At 39.4% G+C, this 21,777-nt stretch overlaps 1 protein-coding gene across 1 annotated transcript in view; it reads right to left on the bottom strand.

Moving 5' to 3' along the window:
• Positions 1-2,112, bottom strand: part of GPM6A (glycoprotein M6A) — a 242,002-nt gene extending 239,890 nt beyond the window's left edge. The window contains exon 1 of the mRNA XM_012931424.2: positions 2,040-2,112. Coding sequence (XP_012786878.1) covers positions 2,040-2,043 — 4 coding nt within the window. The 5' untranslated portion in view covers positions 2,044-2,112. The remainder of the gene's footprint in view (positions 1-2,039) is intronic.
• Between the last annotated feature and the right edge of the window lie 19,665 nt (positions 2,113-21,777).

The following is a 21,777-nucleotide window of genomic DNA, read 5'->3' as shown; positions in this document are numbered from 1 at the left end:
CACTGACAAGTCTTTTTCTTCTAGAGTTTCCTGACCTCGGCTTTCTCACTTACTTCCTCCATCCCTCTCTCTTCCATGCTAGCTGACAACTAACGCCAATAAGTTTTAGTGACCTCAATTGGAATGGGCAAATATAATCCATTTCTGCATAAACTGACAAGTTTTACATATGTCATGTCACAGACAGGAAAGAATTCTTACGTATGTAGAATGAATTAAAGATTACCCTTAACTCAGATGTTAATCCCTACCCTCTGCCAGACACCTACCAAAAATTTAGGATGAGTAATTTATGCGGATGCAATGAAGCAAGATCCAAGACCAATTATTTTCATTAGAGTGCTAAAATTGAAGTTAGAGAAATAATTAACTCTGAATTCATGAGTGTCTTACCCTTGGATAGCCAGTCCATTCAAGCTTAAAGTTGCAGTGTAAATCATGTTACTCTTTATAGACACTTTACTATTTTGGACCCAAATATTTTCTTGATTCCATCAATCACTCAGTGACTAGACTGCATGAAGTTAATTATTTTCACTTCCCATTTTAGTTTTTCCTCCTTGTGTTATCCTAATAACAGTTCATATACTCAAGCACAGCCCAATTTAAAAAAATAATAATGCAATGCCACACTTGGGAAGTCCTATTTCATTTTTACCCTGAAAACATCCCTCCAGTTTTGGAAGAGATTTAAAGACTGGCCATTACAGAGATCATCTCCAACACTGTTTTATTCAAAAGCCATAAAAATGGGTCTTTCTCAGCTCTTCCAGGGTCAAGCACGAAGAGACTGTCTTGATCAGAGCTAACATTCATAGGCAAAAATGTTCTCAGCTTTCTCTTTTTTCCCTTTCTTCCCAGTTGGCCAGAGTCTATAAACTCCACCGATTAGTAGTCAAAGCATCCCCTAACCCTTGTGCCTGTGGGAATTTAGGAATTTCAACACTAGCCCGTCAGCCCCAAAGGCTTCCTTAACGCTGCGGGGGAGAGAAGGGGGAACCGCTAACAACAAAGGACAAGGGAGCGACGGGGGAGGGGCGCACTCCGGCCAGGGACCGGAAAAAACCAGTGTCCGGGAGTTTGAATGGCGACCCCCGACGGCTGGGGGCGGATCGCTCCTCAGCAGCCAGGAGACGCTGCGCGCGGCTGCGCTGAACAAACCAAACCGCGTCCCGCACAGGGGGAAGGCGGGTCGCCCGGCTCGTTCGCGTCCCTTCAGGACTAACTTTTCTCACCAGCCCCACGCCTAGCGCAGCGTCTGCATCCACAACTCCACACCCGGGTTCCCCCAGCGTTATAACCACCACCGCACACTCCTCCTTCCCGAACCGTAGCCTTCCTGGGGCTGAACTCCTTCCAAGCTGCGGCCGCTGAACTCTTACAGTGGGTCCGGAGACTTACACCGCACGCAGGACACCCTCTGAACCACGCCACTGCCTTAGGTCTGAGGTAGAAAGAAGCCCCAACTTCAGTGTTTGCCTATTGCCGACAAATAGACACACTCCTTCTGTACCGAGGGACAGAAAGTGACCCCTTCTCCCTGCGTCCACCCCCATCCCCACCAAAAAAAAATCTCACCCGGTCCCTCAACCTTCCAAACCAGTATGGACTGGAAGCTGTGTATGTATGTGTATTTACCAAGTTTCCCTTTGTGGACCCCGTGTCCACTTGCTGCTCGAGCGACATGTTAAAGCGCGGAAACAAGCAGGGGCGGCGACTCTCTCGGAGACCACTCTGGTCTGTAGGTCTTCTCTAATCCTCAGACCGCGCGTCCCAGCCCGGGGGAGCGGATGCCCGGCCTTCGGTCGTGAGGCGCTCGCGCCAACTGGCGCCCCGGCGCAGCCGCCCACTTCCTTCGCCCACTGTGAACTCGCTGCACCCTCTCACGCCTCCAAGGTGCCACCCCATCCCTACTGCCTAGTTCCCACACAAAGTCCAGAGGCAGGGAAGATGCACTCTGTGGCCGACGTACTTTGACTTTGATGCGCTTCCCAGGCAGGGCCTGAAGGCCCCCGGTGCGCGCCCGCGCGCGTACTCACCCATGGCGCGAGGTTCTACTTCTCTGTGGTTCCCAAAGGAGTGCGAGGAGCCAGGCGCAGCGCACGGGCAAATTCTCCTTGCGGCCTGGAGAGTGACAGCCTCGCCCCTCCCAGCGGAGACAACTCCCGGGTTGCCCGGAAACTCTGTGGCGGGACGGGCGGGACGGGCGGGCGCGCGGGCGCTCAGACCCCTCCCTTTTTCCACCTGCCGCCTGCCTGTTTCCCTTGGGTCCACAATCACTGGGCACTGCAGTGACCTCCCCTTCACTTCAGGCCAGCCACTTACAAGCACTTCCTTCCTGAATTCATTCTATACACACATCCAGCACTCCACGAATGACTCGGTATCCGAGATGGTGAGTACACGAAAAGATTATAACACAGATTTGCTATAATGGTTTTATATTCCCTGGGCTTTTATAACCTTGGCGGTGTGGTTTGGACTGTAACACAGATATGCTGAGACTCAGTTTCCTAATTTGAAAAATGACGTGTCTGGGAAAAGTGATCTCTAAGGTCCCTTCAAGTTAAAAAAAAAAAATTATGTAAGTCTATAGGTTAGTGACCTAGTTCTCTCTGCATTCATCCTGGAGAAATATCTCAGTAAATCAGTTCCCAAATTGTCTTAAGTTACTTTTACATGGACAGCACAACTTAAACTATTCCAAACTTTATTGAAAATAAGTGGAAGGGGAAAATTCATGTACATGTCCATTCACTTTGAGAAATATTGCTCTCTAAAGAAGAACTGTTTTGAGAAATAATGAAGAATATACAGCAGGATATTTAGACAAATTAAGCAGATTCAAATGGTATTAAAACAACTGCACAGCTTTTTTTTTTTTCAAATAATGGAGGAGGCATATTCCTACAGCGATGCCATAAATGCATTTCAGTTAAATGGAAACAGGAAGTTATTCTTGTGGGAGGGGAAAGGTATTAGTCCATAAAAGTGTTCAACATCTCGTTCAAAAATGCATCACCATTCTGGAAATCGCCCAATGTGCAATTGAAATGACAGCAACCATAACACTCATACATTGATTCAATAAAGTTCATGATGTATTTTGAAATTAATTTGTAAGTTCAGCCTTAGGTTCAATTTCCCATCTATTTCTGAGGCCCTGTTCTAATGTAATATTATAACTATTAAAAAATTACAACTATTTATGCTGTTTCTATTGGAACTGCATCACAGTTATGAAATAAAAAGAACATACACTGTGTACAATCTTAACTATTTAAAACATCACCAGTACAGAATTTTTTAATGGTTTGTCTCTGTGCTCTAAAAGTCCAAATCTTTAGTTATCTCTCTTATCTCTCATTTGACCTACAATCAAAATCTTATGTTCCACCAATCTATTTTATAATGACAATGTAAATGTACATGAATACCCTGTCTCATATATAGAGAAACCATTTCTCACCTGATATGTAACAAATGCCCTGGCGTTATATGGGAATTCACTAACATGTGATGATTAGTTGTTCGTTTCAGTGAACACGTTCTATTCCTGAATCTAACTCTCCGGGATTTCTACTTTCTCGTTGCCACAACCCACTTGTCAACCATAGTCTAAGGCTCTGCCTCCAAAATAGTTCTTCATTTATATCCTATTTCCAGTCCCATTGGCTATTCCATCTTTTAGCCAGTCCTTGGGGATGTGACTAACACTTTCTTTTAAGAATATGAAGCTTTTAGTAATCATTGAGCTCAAGATTAAGGCTTCAGCTAAATTCTGAGAATGTGAAATTTTCATTATGCAAATTATAGTAAACGTAAGGCATTAAATGTAAGCATAAGCATAGAGTGATTGTGGGTCATGAACTGAGCATATGATGTCCCAGATGGGTATCATTTCAATATTGCATTGAAAAAAGAAAGTTCAGATGAGAAGAACAGAATACCAAAAGTGGGAAATACAACACAGAGTCAGTTAATAAGCATTGGGAAGAAGAACTCATGAGAAAGAGTGCAAAACCAAAAGAAAGAAGCCAGAGGGAAGCCTCAAGAAGGGAGACACAGTCAACTAGATCACACACAGACAACATGCAAGTAAAATGAGGACTGTCAAGGTCACTTTGAACTGGTAGTCATAAGGTCAGTGGTGGATGGTTGGCCAGAGTGTGGTCAGAGATGGAGGACCAGAGAGTTTCCTGGGAGAATAAGTAATGAAAGAATGCACAACGTTTGTGGATGGTGGGTGGGAAAGAGCAGATAACTTGTTCATAGCTCATCAAGAAGGGAAAGTAAGTAGGGCAGAACATCGATGATATGTGGGGTCAAATAGATGTGAGAATATTTTAATATTAGTGGGTATAAAAATAGTTATCTTACAGATTTACTTTTTAGAGATGTGATCTGAAACATAGGATGAGGAATAAGCTAGGGAAAAAAAGGAAAAAGGCAGTACCTAATCTTTTGAAATAGAAAAGGGAACTGGTAACAGTAAAAAGAGATTGGGACAGGTGCTGTGGCATGGTAGGTTAAGCCACCACTTGGAACTCCCGCAAGTCATAGCAGAGTCTCAGGGATTGAGTCTCAGATTCTATCTGCCTTTAAAATAAATAGAAATAAATGTTTTGGAAAAGATTTTTTTTTAAGTATGGAGCTTTTGCAGAGGTGGCATGAATTGAAAGATAACTTCAATGTTTTGTAGAGATTTTTTAAGATACTAAAAAGGAGATGTGCTAAGAAAAAAAATAAGGCATTGGATTCACTGAAGTTATGAAACTCCTTAATGCTTCTGTAGTAAATAGGAGAGTAAGTATGATATTTGAAAGAAACACTAAATAGTATTGATGTTTCTGAGACTAAGCATAAATTTATAAAGAAACAAATCTATATCTCTGTGATTGTCTAATCAGACATTAGTAACCTGGATATAGAAGAGTATAAATCAGGTAGCTGGAGTAATACAGACTGGGAGCTTTTGTGAAGGTTATGATAGAGAGATAAGGAAAAATAATACTGTAGTTTAAATAGTGCATTTTGTATCTAAAATAAAACAGACAGGAAGAGGATGCCTGGATGATATCAACTGATAAGGATAAAAGATCAAGGTAATGAAAATACAAATAAACTGTAGGGTACAATTTAGTGGAAATAAGTGAAATATGTGCCTCAGATATTACTATATTTCACCTTTGGATATGACATTGAGAGGTCTAGGGTGACAGTATCATCTAGCATGGGACCAAAGGAATGGATGTATAAAGTTCAGAGGGGACTAACTCTGCATTTGATGACTTTGAAGGTTGGTTTTGGCATACTCATGTACCTTTAATGTACATCATGGTGTACATTAGATAAATTAGATAAATATTGCAAAGAAAGAAATAGTCAGTGATAGAGCACAGAGGGTAAAGCCATGGCTGATGATGCTGACTTCCCATAGGAGCATTTGTTCATGCCCGAACTATTTCATTTCCAAGATGAGCCTCCTAGTTCCTAACTTTAGGCTGGTCCAATCCTGACCTTTTGTTTTGTTTTGTTTGTTTTTCTTGGGACAACTAAAACATTGATGCCTGTCGATCAAGGTGAAGGTCTGGCTGTTGATGATGAAGTTGAGGTAACACACTTTTGCAGATTCTGCTGAGTTTACATCTATCTGAACATCCCAGAATGAAGTGAACTTCACTTAGAAATTCTGTTCTAACTTGGACTCCAACATTTCAGCTAGTGTTTTGGGTGGGGAAAGAGAATTCATGGACATGGTGGTTGGGCTGTGCCATGTAAGGGGAGGTCGTGGACTCCAAGGAGGGAAGGAGATTTGCATGTGTGTTAGCTGTGCAATTGACAAAGAGCTCTACTCTTTTCTACCACATGAGTGGCAAGGGCCCAAAGTCACACCTTCCACAACCTTTCTAGGCACATTAGCAGAAATCTGAATCAGAAATGTGGAGTAGCTTGGGCTTGAACCAGACACTCCAATATGCAATGTTGTCATCATAAGCAATGGCTTCACCTGCCGTGTCTGAATATCTTTTTTAAGATTTGGTCAACTGCTGATGAATTTTTGATTGCCTTGAAAACAAATATCTCTTTTTCCTTCATTTGTGAAAGACATTTGGATAAAGTAAGCTTGCATGGCAGTTGTTTCCATTCAGAACTTAAAATTCTTTCCCGGCATGTATAGTCTCTTGTTAAAAAAAAAAAATGGGAGTTCGTTCAACAATATCCTGATGCTGGACAAAGCAGTGGCACCTGGCATATGTGATAGCCAGGTCTGGGTGTGAGTCGGGCTGAGCTGAACTGCAGCACATAGAGGTGTGCCCAAGAGCTGGATGGTATGTGCGCTGGGATGAGTTAGGCCTTAGCAGAGGCTGGGACACACAGAAACCAAGGCTCGGGGCATGTGTAGTAGGGATTATTGTGGGTTTCCCTGACTAGGCCACAGGGCATTCACTTGTATGCGTGAGGGCTAACTGAGCTGGGCTGCAGCACCTATCGGTTCTCATGAGTTATGACTCACCAGGCAGCTACATTCACTGGTATGTGTGTTGGTTGGTGCAAGTGACTTACCAAACTGACCTGACATACCCAAGAGTCAAGTCTGAGTCCACACCAGGAAAGGTTTCTTGGGTGACTCCCCAACTAGACTGGCCACCCCGGAAAATCACAGGATGTGTAGTCCAACCTTGGAGTGCATATATCAGTACTGGGCCTCCTCATCTACTGATGCCTGCAATAGACAGCATGCCTAGATGTACACGGGAGACAGCGAGTTCATTTAGGCCAGCAGGACATAATGATTGCTCTGTTAGAGACTGGAAAACAGAACAGGTTAGACAATTCTCCTGGCCAGGCTAGCAGCATGTTCCTGGGTCTGTAGGTGCATTAAGGTAGACTGCATCAACTAGTAGATCTTAGAAACATTTTCTCAACCCTGGTGCAATGAAACCAACAATATCTCAGAACTGTCAAAACTACTTAAGTAACAATACCCTTGAAACACTCTTCCCCATTTCAGGGTCTCTAAGGTGTCATCAGAGGACTGAGTGACTCCCTCCTCTTCCTCCCTTGAAGAGACAGGGAAAAAAAAACCTGGGAAATATTTGCCCTACCTACCTTCCTCCATACCTAACCTTGGAGGCCCACACAGGTGTGCATCCCATTCAATTATGTAAACGTTATTAAAAGAAAATAAAAACTTTTAAAACTACATTCTGACATTTTTTCCTTCTCAAATTCTAGAATTATCTCTTTGAATTGTACCTTTGAGTTTGACAGTACTGTTTCATGGTGAAGATTTTTTTCCTTTTATGTCTATTTGGTGTTTGGTATTTTTTTGGATGTCCTTATCATCTCCCAGATTGGAGTTTTTAACTACTACTTCACTGAATTGTTTTCTAGGCCTCTACTTCTCTCTTTGTCCTCAGGAATCCCTACAATGAGGGTGTTTGTTCATTAATGTCACAGAAATCACTAATGCTATCTTCCTTCTTTGCTACCATTGCTTATTCTTTGTGTGTATGTATGTGTGTGCATGTGTGTGTGTGTATGTGAGAGAGAGAGAGAGAGAGAGAGAGGTGGGTATTTCAAAAGCTCTCGCTTCAATTTCCAATAATCTCTGCTTAATCGAGGCTGTTGTTAAGGTTTTCAACTGCGTTTTTGTCTGAATTCTTCGTTTATAAGAGTTTTACATGATTCTTTGCCTATCTATGTTAAATTTTGCATTCATACTATGCATTGACATCTAATTTCATTTAATTTTATATATGTATATTTTGTATTTTTTGGAATCCGCAATTTTTTGTTTGGATTCTTTATCGGGTATTTTATCAATAATCCCTTTCTGTGGATTCTGATCTGAGAGTGTGGGTTCATTTTGGACAACCTATTGCCTACTTCTGTGACTTCATGCTGATATTATCACATCTGATAGATCAGTTATCTCTATTACTTAAAGGAGGACTTTCAAAGCTTTTTCCTGTGGATATGGCTTCCACTGCTGGTTTAGCAGGTTATTTTGGCTTTAGTTCCTTTTGGATGCTGATGTCAAAACTCCCTACATATTTTTCCATAATTAATGATGGCAGTGACAGCAGGAGTCAGTCCCAGCAAGGCCAAGTAGTTCTTAGTGCAAGTGGTCAGGGACACGGCAATGCCAAACCCAAGTCCAGGGGTAGGGGCTGTATTTCCCATATCCATAAAAGCTGAGTCAAGCTTATGCTCTAGTAGGATTAGAGCTCAGATGCTCAGCGAAGTGGAAGAAAGGCAGAGAAGGAAGCAGCACAACTGTGGCAAGTATGTGTAATCAACCACCCCCTACAGAATTGAGGCACAGTTAACTGGAATATATGATAGTCGCCAAAGTTAGGGTAGGCTAGAGAAGAAAGCCACACAGCCAATCAAGGGTGAGTAAATTCATCCAAAGCTGTGGTACTGGAATGGGGTTCTGGGCTACACAGCATGCTGGTGAAGAGAACCATAAAGTGTGGTTGGGTATGCATGACCAACCACAAGCCAGGTCCTGTCCTAATCTGTGACTGGCATTTACTCCTCTGGGACACAGAGGAAATGCAGGAGGATGACCCTACATCTATAAAGATAAATGCCCCAACTTTTAACATCTTGGCAACACTCATCCTGCTATATTGCATCACCCTCTTTATAAAATGCTACTTTGGAAAGTGATGGGGTTACTGTGGCCTTGGCTCAATTGGGTTAGTGAGGCCTTTCTGCTAGTGTAGTTGAATGTCTATGAAATCCCAAGGATGAGAATATGCAGGGATTTCTATGCCTTAGAGTAGTTTGTATTCCAACAGTGACACTTTTCTCAATATGGCATCATTCTACTATAGCCTGTACTCTGGGCGTGGATGAGAAAAATGTGAGTTCCTCTCTGAGACAGTTCCCATGCATAGACAGCTGCACTTTCTGAGATACAAGCCTATGGTAACTTTGGGTCTCTCCCATGGTAAGGTTGTTGGTTATCCCTGCAAATGGTAGTCTGATGGGGCTCTGCCAGTTCTCTGTCTCCTGTAGCAGGAGGAGACAAATTCCCTCCAACCATGGTACCAGGGTCTCCTCTGCCAGTGAATGTTCTTCCTCTGCTTGATCTGTGATCCCAAACACAATGGGACTTACTGAATTCCAATGTTCTTCCTTGGGCACTTACCTCAAAATTTAACTGTTTGTTTGTTAAGTCGATTCTTGTATGTGGAAGATGAGATGAACACAGGATATATCTACTCAGTCACTTTGTAGTTTATGTTGGCTGTTTTGCCCATTTCTAGATCAGATGGCTTATTTCTTTATCATTGAGTTTTAAGAATTTGTTGCGTGAGTTGAGAAGCCATCTGCTGTCAAATAGTGTTTTCACAAGTATATGGCTTAAGATGCATATTTTAACTATAATTTAGCATTTTAGTGATTAAGTATTTTGTATCATTAAACACTTAAAGGAGGCCATATAGAAGCTAGTTGTATAAATATGATTTTAATAGAAATTATTGTAACTTGATGTCTATGATGGTGAAAACTAGTATTTACTATCTTGGTAACTGGTTAATGTGTTGGTACAAATCTGTAAAGGAATATGTATGATATCAAGAGTGTTCCAGTTCTAATATAATCTGCACATTGGCTTTATATTACAATATTTTAACACACACATCCATCCCCTGAATTATACATGTGCCAAGCTTTAGTTATTTGAGTTAATTTTGTCAGTGTATTTTCTGTTGGTTTTTAATTGAGTTAATGATAAGGTATAAAACTGCATTCAGGAGCCAGTGTGGTGACATAGAAGGTTCAGTCTCTATCTGCAATGTCAGCATCCCATGTGGGTGTTAATTAGAGTCCTGGATACTATACGTCCACTGCAGCTCCCTGTTAATGCTTCTGGGAAAGCAACTGAAGATGGCTGAAGTACTTGGGCCCCTCCATCCTTGTGGAAGACCCAGAAGGAGCTCCTGGTTCCTGGCTTCCAACCAGCATATCTTCCAGCCATGGAGGCCATTTGAGGAAATAAGCCAGTGGACAGAGGATTCTCTTTGTCTTACTCTTTCTGCAACTCTGCCTTTCAAATAAATAGAAAATAAATCTTCAAAACAAACTACATTCAGCAAGCAAAAACAACTCCCCATACAATGATAAGAAATCCTTTATTTGATCCTCAATAACACTTGTTCAACTTTAGACATACTTTTTTTTAAAGATTTGTTCATTTTTATTAGAACAGCAGTTTTATAGAGAGAAGAAGCAGAAAGATCTATCATCGGCTCGTTCACTCGCAAATGTCCACAACGACCAGAGCTGAGCCAATCCAAAGACAGCAGCCAGGAAACTCTGTGGCTCTCCCATGTGAATGAGGGTTCCAAAGCTGTGGGCCATCTTCCACTGCTCCTCCAGGCCACAAATACAGAACTGGATGGGAAGTGGAGCAACCAGATCACAAACCAGCACCCACATGTGACCCTGAAATTGTAATGTGGAGGGATAGCCAACTGAGCCATCACACATTCCCCCCCTCATCTTTAGACATATTATTTGCAGCATTTGGATATTCAACTCAGATAAAGAGAAGTTCAGCCTTCATATGAAAGCACTTTTAAATCAAGTTAAATCAGGTGCTTTTGCTGGAGCTATAGTTTTGTTCATTTATTTTTAGTACAGAGAAACATAAACTTCTTCATTAAACAGCGTTAATAAAATGACCAGTTAATGTCATCTTATAGATTTTGCTAATGAAATTATTTTCTCTGTTTTTCATAATTGCTTTGAAAATAAATTTTGTATTATCCTCCATTGCTCATACATCTATTATCAGAATCTAACACTTAATTGAAAAAAATAGAGCATTAGCAAGAGCTAATAAAAATAGCACATATGTGTTTTGAAAATAAATATTTCAAAGTTGGGTAGAATCTCTGATATTCTTTTCATACTACTTGTTTCATGTATTGTGTGTTACTACAAACCACTGCTTCCTGTACTAGCATATACTTAAGAATTAAATACTTTAAAGAAAAATATGTCGGTGAGTTTTTAAACCTGGGATATTGTCTAATGTAATAAAACAGAAATCTGAGGATTTTTACTTTCATAAAGCCACAAAACAGTAAGATAATTCTTCGTGCAAGTATGACTACACCAGGGTATCTCCGTCCTGGCTGTATACTCATTTTAGAACCTTTAAAATCATAGGAAGGCCTCACCAATCCTTAAATACATTAGAATTACTGGCTGTAAGTATTTTTTAAAGGTTCCTGGAGGAATCTTGGATGTAAGAGTCACTAGTGGTATTATATTATAACACTTCACCTGCTTAATCAGAATTGTTTCATTTTCAGTAATGTTCCTTTTCCTACAAAGATGTTACAAAAAGAAGATTTGGGGCCCAACACAATAGCCAGTGACTAAATCCTTGCCGTGTATCTGCCTGGGATCCTGTATGGGTGCCGGTTGTAAAACCAGATGCTCCAACTCCCATCCAGCTCCCTGCTTGTGGCCTGGAAAAGCATGCCGGATGACCCAAGGTCTTGGAATCTTGAACCCACATGGGAGACTTCGAAGGAGCTCCTTAAAATTGGCTCAGCTCCAGCCACTGTGGCCATTTGAGGAGTGAACCAGCAGATAGAAGATCTTTCTCTCTGTATCTCCGTCTCTCTGTAAATCTGCCTTTCCAATAAAAAAATAAATAAATAAAATAAAAAATAAATCTTTAAAGAAAAAACGAAGAAGAGATTTGAGGCTGTGATTTCCTATTTGCCTTAGTAACACTGGTAAAAATGCAGTCCCCTTTAATATAATTCTAATAAAGTGCTAAGGAAAACTTGAGACATTTGTTAAGTTTATTTTGCAAATTAGACTTTGAAATGTTGACAATAAACATACACGTATTGTAATGCCTTGTGTCAGTCAGCTTACCACTAAGAGATTTTTTTGTAAGACATTGACTTGTGCTGTGTAGTAAAGAAAATTCAAAAGTCCAAAGGTAGACCAGCATCAACTTAAGCTAATGAACTTAACAGAACTTCATGGAAGTGAAATAGTTTGTGATGCCTGCACTCAGAGAAGTTCTAACCCTTCTTTATCTAAGCCCATCTAAGGATGTCAGGCTTTAAGTTGTTTCTCACTTGAGTAACTTAAAATCAAGTTGTCAGTAATCTTAATTACACTTGCAAAACCCTTTACCATCAACACCTTGATCAGTATTTATTTGAATTAAATTGATTTGTAGTAAGCCTCTCCAATTCAAAACTTAAATACTGTCATGCATATTTTCAGTTTATTATAATTTCCTGAAAAACGTAAATGGATTATTTATATTAGTACAATTGTAACAAAACTATAAGCTAATATCCAATAAATCCTAATGCATACCAAGCAAAATGCAATGCACATCATCTTAAACAAAAATTATATTTGGAATCGTAGGCAAGAAGTCAGATTTTGGTAATAATTGTTCCATGACTTGTGCGACATGAACAGGATTGGAGAGGGAGATGGTACTCAATTAAGAAAGGAAGAGAGAGAGGGAGAAAGAAGAAAGGAAAAGAAAAGAAAAACGAAAAGGAAAGAGACAGGAAACAACAGTTTAAGATTACTGTTAAAGTAGGTGGCCAGAAAGAAGCCCCTTCTCTGTTTAGGATAGGCAAATGATCCTATAAACTGACTGCAACAACTTTTTATTAAACATTTTAGGGAATCAAATTGCAGGAATTGATGCAACACAAACTGTAGTTAGCCATGGCCCATGTTCATTTCACCCAGCTAGTGCTAGATGAATAGGAAGAGCAGTATCACCCGAGGGCGGGGCAGTCAGTATGTGACTGTCTCCTAGATACCCTTCAGCCACACAGTTCTTGATCTTGGACTGTTGCTCAGCTGTGGACTATTGCCCACAGACCTGGACTTTAGTCCCAGACAGTTGTCCACCTGTAAACCATTTTGACCTTGGTCTCTGGTGTCACCAGTCTGTGAACCCAAGATTCTAGAAACCGTGTACACTGCTCTTCTTTTTGAAGTGAAGCAGTCTTCTGTTTTAGGGTCTGAGCTGTATTGAATCCGTCTGTTTCTCGTTTTCCTTTGTTTAATTTTGCATCTTACATACATCTGCAAAAGCAGTCTCTATGTACTATGTGTGAGAGTTCCAATCTGTAATCACTGTGTCTCAGATAGCAACCACATAGCAAAGAAACTCTCACTCCACATGTCTCTATTTCCCTCTGTTGAGAAATCGGATTATCCCTGTTGGAGATGATGAGACTAACTGTGGCCTGCTCACTAGTGTCTAGAGCACAGCATACCATGGCCTGGCTGAGTAGTTGATGTAGCTGCCTCCAGCTATGTCTTAGAAGGAAGAATAGCACATAACGTTTTCATTTAACAGTCACAACAAGACGAAGTAAATTAAGAGATACAATTCTAAAAAAAAAAGAAAAAAGTGGAATTGTGGCAGCAGCATTACTAAAGGCTGATGTTTTTCTATCTCTATGAATATTAGCGCATTTTGATAGTCCTTGAATGAAAAAAACACAACTTTTTGAACTTAATGTTTTTCTTCCAATCTTGAAGAATGCTTCTTTTGAAATATTTGAATATACCTGTAAATAAAATTGAACGATATTATAATAATATGTAATTTTACTTAAAAGTGTCATGTTACCTTGTACACTGTAAAATTTCAAGCATACAACTAACATGAACAAGCACAACCAGCATTACTTAAGAGTCACACATTATCCTCTAGATAATGAAAGGCAGAATGGTTTCTAAGACAGCTATAGGTTCTGCCTGTGAAGGACAAGTTTAGCAACCACACCATTCTGAATACCTTAAAAGATGAAGGAAGAAGTTAATAAACTTTACTTCAAATTTATGATTATCATGAAATATGATCCAATTACCAGAAGCAAATGAAATGTAACATTTTTAACCAGTAAAGCAATTTTAAATGTTATCCTTTTTGCTTCAGATATCATTAAGGATAAAAATGATCTGATAATCCCAGGGAAAATTTTCAAAGAATTTCACAAATTCAAATATATTTTATAATAATAAATTATTTCAAGGACATCAAAAATAAAGGAGTTAAAATGCAATTCAAATGAAATTATCACATAATTTGGAAGAATCACACATCCCTTATCTATACCAATAACATTCCTACTGTGAACACTAAAATGAGGAGGTTCCTTTTGTGTGTGTGGCTATGGAACCAGGCTTCAAAACTCCTCTTATCTCATTTATGCATACTTCATGCATTGCTTTAGTGAGGATAAGCACTTTTTTTTTTGAAGATTTATTCATTTTATTACAGCCAGATATACACCCAGGTGGAGAGACAGAGAGGAAGATCTTCCATCCGATGTTTCACTCCCCAAGTGAGCTGCAACAGGCCGATGCGCTGATCCGAAGCCGGGAACCAGGAACCTCTTCCGGGTCTCCCACGCGGGTGCAGGGTCCCAATGCATTGCGCCGTCCTCAACTGCTTTCCCAGGCCACAAGCAGGGAGTTGGATGGGAAGTGGAGCTGCCGGGATTAGAACCGGCGCCCATATGGGATCCCGGTGCGTTCAAGGCGAGGACTTTAGCTGCTAGGCCACGCCGCCGGGCCCAAGGATAAGCACTTTCAAATTACTTTATTCATTTCTAACTTGGGTGCTGTGGGATATATCATGTTTTTACTGCAGCATTTGAGCTTTGATTCTTTAACCACGTTTTGGAAGTTATTTTGATTTTATTTATTTACTGTAGGCATTTGGGGAATGGAGTTACTTATACATGAAAACATCAAAGAAATGCATGAAAGATCAACCAAAAACAACATTGCGATATCTACTGTGGTGAAGCCCTTTGCGTAGACATAACATAATCCAAACAGTGATGAAATAGAGTGTGGGTGTTGTTGACTTATAATTTGATAAATTTTATATTTCCATTATACTTGGATGAGTTATAAGCGGCAGAGGAGGATGTTTTGCGTGATGATTTCTTTGCATATACTGTCTATGCTCTTGGCAGTCTCGAGTCCTTCTTGAATCCTAGTTACAAGAATATTCATTCTTTTCATGCTATCCCATTTTTTTCCATAAATTTTATTCATGCTTTTTTTCTCCTCAAACCCTATATTTTTAAGTAGCTTTTTTCAAGCTCACTGATGTTTTTTCTGTTTTGAGCTATACCATTGCTACCTTTTATTCTGCTTTCATTTATCTCAGTATGTTTTGTAGTTGGACAATTTCTGCTAGATTTTATTTAATTACTTCCATCTCACAAATCCCTGATAGAATAATGGATCATTTCTGTGTTCTCTTTTTATTTCATTGAGTTAATATAAAACAATTATTTTGAAATCTTTTTTTATTATTATTATTGGAAAGCCGGATATACAGAGAGAAGGAGAGACAGAGAGGAAGATCTTCCATCTGATGTTTCACTCCCCAAGTGAGCCGCAACAGGCCGATATGCACCGATCCGAAGCCAGGAACCAGGAACCTCTTCCAGGTCTCCCACGCGGGTGCAGGGTCCTAAAGCTTTGGGCCGTCCTCTCCTGCTTTCCCAGGCCACAAGCAGGGAGCTGGATGGGAAGTGGAACTGCCGGGACTAGAACCGGTGCCCATATGGGATCCCGGGGCGTTCAAGGCGAGGACTTTAGCCGCTAGGCCACGCCGCCGGGCCCAATTACTTTGAAATCTTAATGTGAGCATTTAGACATCATTTTATAAATGATTGCTTAATGATATATTGCATTTTAAGGGAAGCCATAGCTCCCTGGACATTTCTGATGCTTGTTGGTATACAATGTCTTCTCCACATTGAAGGATTAGTTATAGTAATCCAACTTCATTTGAGGACGTCCTTCTTGAAATTCTAAGCAGCCTTATTTTCTTGGAGTCTAGGAATACTTCTCTTTCAGAAGTAGATAACTCCCTATCCCGCCTTTCCCAAGTCTACTGTTGACGTTTTTTATTGCTTCAGCCTTATAAAGATCTCCAAAATAAAATTTGTTCCAAATGAGTAGTTGATCTATCAACTGAGTAAGGGCTTAAAAAAATCCCTGTAGGCTTCTAACTTTTGCTGTATTATTTAATACTAACCATGTGGTTCAATATTAGTTTAAAAGGAGCCACATTAAAATGAAAGCTATTGTAGTAAAATTTCTTCTGTAGAACCTATTTTTGGTTGCTAGTATCAGAATATTATTTTTACAAAAAAGGTTGATTCAATTCAGTAAACTGTCCTCAATGTTAAGAACAACTCATTGCATGATTTTTACAAAGTGTTACATTTTTAAAGCATTTAGCATCATTGCCTATAAAATTATTAAAATAATATGAGTAATACAAATAATTACTTATAACAATGAAATGAACTATAAAATTAGAAGCTTTTTAACAAATATCTGAAATAAAACTAACAATGGAAAAAAAAGAACATAAAAATCCATTAAGAAAAAATTAAGTTATGAAAAGACAAAAACAATAATGGAATATATGTTATTTCTGTTTAAAACAGAACTATTAAGAAATTTAAATAGTCACTATTTGCCAGTCAGCTCAGCAACAACTGATTCCAAATGAATCATTAGTGGATGCTAGAATTTGTGGATGATGGTCTTATGAGTAGTGGGGTATTTATATTTATTAGTTTCCAGTTATCTGCAGTAACATTAATTATGAAAGAAAAAATACAACTTTTTATGAGGAAAACTGCAGGCATCACCTTCATGGAGCAATCAGTTAATATCACTAGCAATTAGATAAACTGACATCATACATCTGCTGATTTGCAGCATGGACAGCACAGTAACATTCCTACCAATGTGCGTCTACTGAATCCATGCATCATGAACTGCTCAAATTCAAGGATATTCTACCAAAGAACTGGCAATAATCTTCAAAATTATTAAGGATATAAAAACAAAAAAAAAATCTGAGGAATGTTCCAGATTATACCAAAATTAAATCTATACATTTGAGTGTGTGACTCAGCTATTTCTTTTTCTGTAAAAGTTATTATTGAGGCAATTGGCAAAGTAGATTGGGTAATAATATTGATGTTAATTTATTGATTTTTTTAAAGAAAAAAAAATTTATTTATTTGAAATGTAGAATTATAGAGAAAGAGGGAAGGAGAGAGAGAAAAAAGATCTTGGTTCAATCTCCAAATGGTCACAATAGCCAGAGCTGGGCTGGTCTGAAGCCAGGAGTCAGGAGATTCTTCTGTGTTCACCACATGGGTTTGGGGATCCAAGTTTTGCCATTATCTATTGTTTTACTAAGCATATTAGCAGAAGTGGAGTAGCCTGAACTTGAACTGGCACTACAGTTATTTATTTATTTATTTATTTATTTATTTATTTATTTATTTATTTATAAGAGTTAAAGAGAATGAAGGAGAAACAGAAAGAGAGCTCTTTCACCAATGGATTCACTCCATAGATAATCTCATATACCAGGGCTGAATCAAGATGAAACCCAGATCCAAAAGCTTGATCTACGTCTCCGCCATAGGTGGCAGAGGACCGAACACTTGGGCCACCATCTGCTGGCTTTCCCAGACCATCAGCAGGGAGTTGGATTGGAAGTGGAGCAGTCTGGACTCAAACTGGCTCCCATGTGGTTGGTATTCAGGCACCTCAGGTCGTGGTTCTAATTACTGATTGTGATACATAGTCCTTGGTTACACAAGAGAATGTCTTTATTCTTAGGAAATACCTGTTGAAATATTTATAAGTTAAAAGGATATCTTCTCCACTGCTTAGTTTGAAAGCTTAAGATGAAAGATGAAGAAAGTTACATTAAGAGAAAACTTTACTATGTATGTATGTATGTAACTTGTACATATACTTTACAGTTAATTTAGGGATTAGAAGAGAAAAGATGCAAAAGTGGCTAGCATATGGTGGATATGTAGTAGACAGTTTGTAAAAAATCACTTTTGTGATGACTGTATTTTAGATAGTAACATATACTTTGTATTAATTATTTTAATTTCTAAAGAGTAGGAAAAATACATGTTTGTGCGTATGTCAGTTTAATAGGGAATTAATAATTTGTTGCCAAGAAAAGTCAATTTTTTGAAGATTATTTATTTTTATTGGAAAGGCAGTTTTCCGGAGAGGATATATAGAGAGAAAGATCTTCCATCCACTGGTCCACTCCCCAAATGACCACAATGGCACAGCCGAGCTGATCCAAAACCAGAGCCAGGAGCTTCTTCCGGGTTTCCCCTGCTGGTGCAGGGTCACAGGGCTTTGGGTGATCCTCTACTGCCTTCCCAGGCCACAAGCAAGGAGCTAGATGGGAAGTGAAGCAGCTGGGACAAGCTCCCAGGGGAGCACAGTATGTGCAGAATGAGTATTTAGCCATTGAATCATTGCTCTGGGTCCAAGTAAAGTCAATTTTTGAGAGAAAAATAAAATAAGGTTATTATAAAATAATGTTCTGCTCAAATACCATGTTTTTGTATTCTTAATCTAATATCACATACCAACTTTTAAAAAAACTTAAATACAAAATCTTATAACCAATATATCTGAAATAAGGTGTTCTTAAATGCAAAATATCAAATGCTTATTCAAAATTCAGGAACAGAGGTTTAGTCCACCAGTTAACATGCCCATTAAAACTCTCACATTAAATAAGAGGGTTCCTGACTCCTGCTGGTGATACCAGTCTCCTGCTAATATGTGCCCTGGGGAGGTGGTGGGGTGGGTGGGTCAGTTGGTAATGGCTCAAGTATCCAAGTTCCTGTCACCATTGTGGGAGAACTAGATTGGTTTTGAGGATCCAGTATTAGTCCCTAGACCTGTGGTCACTAGGGCAGTGAAGCATCATATGAGAGCTACAGCTGTCTTTTGGTATCTCAGATTTAAGTAAATAAATAGGTAAATCAGGAAACGACATGTGATACAGGAGGTAAATTTTCTGCCTTTTGGCTCTGGTATCCTATATGTGCACTGGCTCAAGTCCTGGCTGCTTCACTTCCAATCCAGTTCTCTGCTTATGGCCTGGGGAAACAGCATAGGACAGCTCAAGTCTTTGGGACCCAGCATCCATGTGGGAGACCTGGTGGAAGCTCCTGTCTGTGGATCAGCTCAGCTCCAGCCATTACCACCCTTTGAAGGGTGAACCAGTTTATGGAAGATCTTTCTCTCCCTTCTCTCCCTTTTATAATCTACCTTTCAAATAAAAAAATATATAATTTTTTAAACATTAAAAATAATGGTGGCAGATGTTTGCATTTAAAGAATTTGGGAAAAACTGTATGGATGTTGCATTTATAGTTTTTCCATTTTCCCATCAGTCTGAAATTATGTGAAAATAAGAAGTTTAAAAAATACTATTTTTTTAAAATCTTGTTCAAACGCTATTTGCTGTTTATGATATCAGACATATTTTTGGCTAAAAGTTAAAAATTTTACAGCTAAGTCCTAATTTATCAAAGAAGACTAACAAGTAAAACAGATATTATTTTGTCCAATATTGAAAACAAGTAACATGAATTTTCTGTGTTCTACTTGCAGGCCATCATAGGTAAAATCAGGTATATTTTGATATGAGTAATGGTAAATCACTAGAATACTAAGGGGCAGATAGACACATTTTAAATGGCACAAGATATGTGCTGACAATATTTTAGACTATTAGAAAGTTGTACTATAGGGTGCCAGGTTCTTGGCATAGTGGGTCAAGTTACAACCTATGCAATGCCAGTATCCCATATAGGTACCGGTTCTAGTCCCTGCAGTTCCACTTCCCATCAAACTCCCTGCTGATGTACCTGGGAAAGTACAGAGGAGGGTTCAAATGCTTCAGCCCCTGCACTTGTGTGGAGACCCAGAAGAAGCTCCTGGCTCCTGGCTTCTGTCTGGCCCTTCCCCAGACTTTTCAGCCATTTGAGAAGTGAATCAGCCATTAGAAGATTCTCTCTCTCTGTCTCTCTCTCTCTCTCTCTCTTTCTCTTCTTCTCTCTCTCAGCTCTGCCTTTCAAATAAATAAATCTTTTCTTAAAAATTTTCTATTGGTTTGTTGTCTCAGTTACCTGAAGTCACGAACTTTTTTTTACTGAAGGAAAACAAAAACAGAAACTATCCCTGCACTGAACCTTTGTTTTACAAAGAAAGCTGTACTGGAAACCCTAGTACAATAAAGGAAGGTTCTTCATTACAACTCTTACCAAGAGAAAATGTATGCAGGAAAAATGACAATAAATATAAGTTAATGCTGGGGCTCATAAAACACCCCCAAAGGAAACAACAGCTTAATATTCTGAGAGCTTTGAACTGCAAGAACCTCAGCAGCCAGTCTCTTTCTGATACTTTGCTCTGCTTTCTCCTATTCTCTCTTAACCAAAGCAGGCCAAACAACCATTAATAACTAATAAGAATAATTTAAAAAGCCTAAACATTTCTCTTCACAAAGTAGATCATAGAATTTAGGATTCCTTTCCTGCAACTCCACCCATAAAAACCTACCCCCTGCCTTCCTGTGTAACAGCTAACTGTAAAGAAACTCTGTGACCTAATTTGTCTGATAGTAGATCCAAAGGTCATGCAAAAGGGTCCTATCCTAGGCCCTGGAGAAAAGAAAGTCACCACAGAGAGACCCAGGAAATACAAAGAATCCTGTCTGGGTTTTTCCCCTTTCAGTCTGTTTCCAATAGATCACACACTTTTTGTCCAACTGCATTTCTACCAAGCTATCCATTCTTCCTCAAATCCAATCATAAGAATGGACAGTGTTCCTCTGTGTCTTTGCAACTTTAGTTCTGTACCCTCTCATGTCATGTATAGCTGATGAAATAAAAATGCTGTATTGTTCTGTAATTACTTGTATTTTTTTTCTGGGATATTATCAACCTTGATTCCAATGTTGGAGAGGGCACGTATCACAGCTCTCGCGCATGTGTCCATATATAATGATAAAAGAACAGAATGAAAAAAATCAATACCACCACATATACACATCTCACTTAAATATAAAACTTTAAAATTAAAGTTGATATTCAAGTATTTGACACTTTTCCCTTCAAAATGTTTTTTCTGAAAAAAAAGATTTATTTTATTTTTATTGGAAAGCCAGATATACAAAGAGGAGGAGGAGAGACAGAAAGGAAGATCTTCCATCCGTTGATTCACTCCCTAAGTGGCTGCAACAGCCAGAGCTGTGCCAATCTGGAGCCAGGAGCTTCTTCTGGGTCTCCCACGCAGGTGCAGGATCCCAAGGCTTTCCCACTGCTTTCCCAGGCCACTGCAGGGAGCTGGATGGGAAGTGGGGTCGCTGGAATTAGAACTGGCACCCATATGGGATCCTGGGTGTGCAAGGCAAGGACTTTAACTGCTAGGCTACCATGCCAGGCCCCAAAATAATTCTCAACACTTGTCTCTACAAAAAGATGTGAGAATTTTACCTGACAGTTGAAACATGGATTACACAGTGCATTGCTTGAGTTCAATTCTCTACTCTAGTTTCTGATTCCAACTTTCTACAAATGTGAACCCTGGCAGACACCAGTGATGACCTGTATTACTGAGATCCTGTCACACATTGAGCAGATCTAGATTGATTTCCGGGCTCCCTGCCAAGCTTCTGCCAGACATTGGACCTAGGCTTTGTAGGCCTTTGGGGAATGAGTCATCATATCTTCACCCCTAACCTCTGTTGTCAATCTCTTCATTTTCTGCTTCTCAATAAATTGATGCAAGAAATGCAAATCTCTTTAAAGGGAATTATTAGACTTAATGCCACAAATAGAGACAACCTGTAATTATTTCTTA

This window comes from Ochotona princeps, chromosome 11 (assembly GCF_030435755.1).
Source record: "Ochotona princeps isolate mOchPri1 chromosome 11, mOchPri1.hap1, whole genome shotgun sequence".
Classification (NCBI taxonomy): domain Eukaryota; kingdom Metazoa; phylum Chordata; class Mammalia; order Lagomorpha; family Ochotonidae; genus Ochotona; species Ochotona princeps.
The sequence above is the reverse complement of the archived record's forward strand: the minus strand, read 5'-3'. Positions and strand labels throughout refer to the sequence as shown.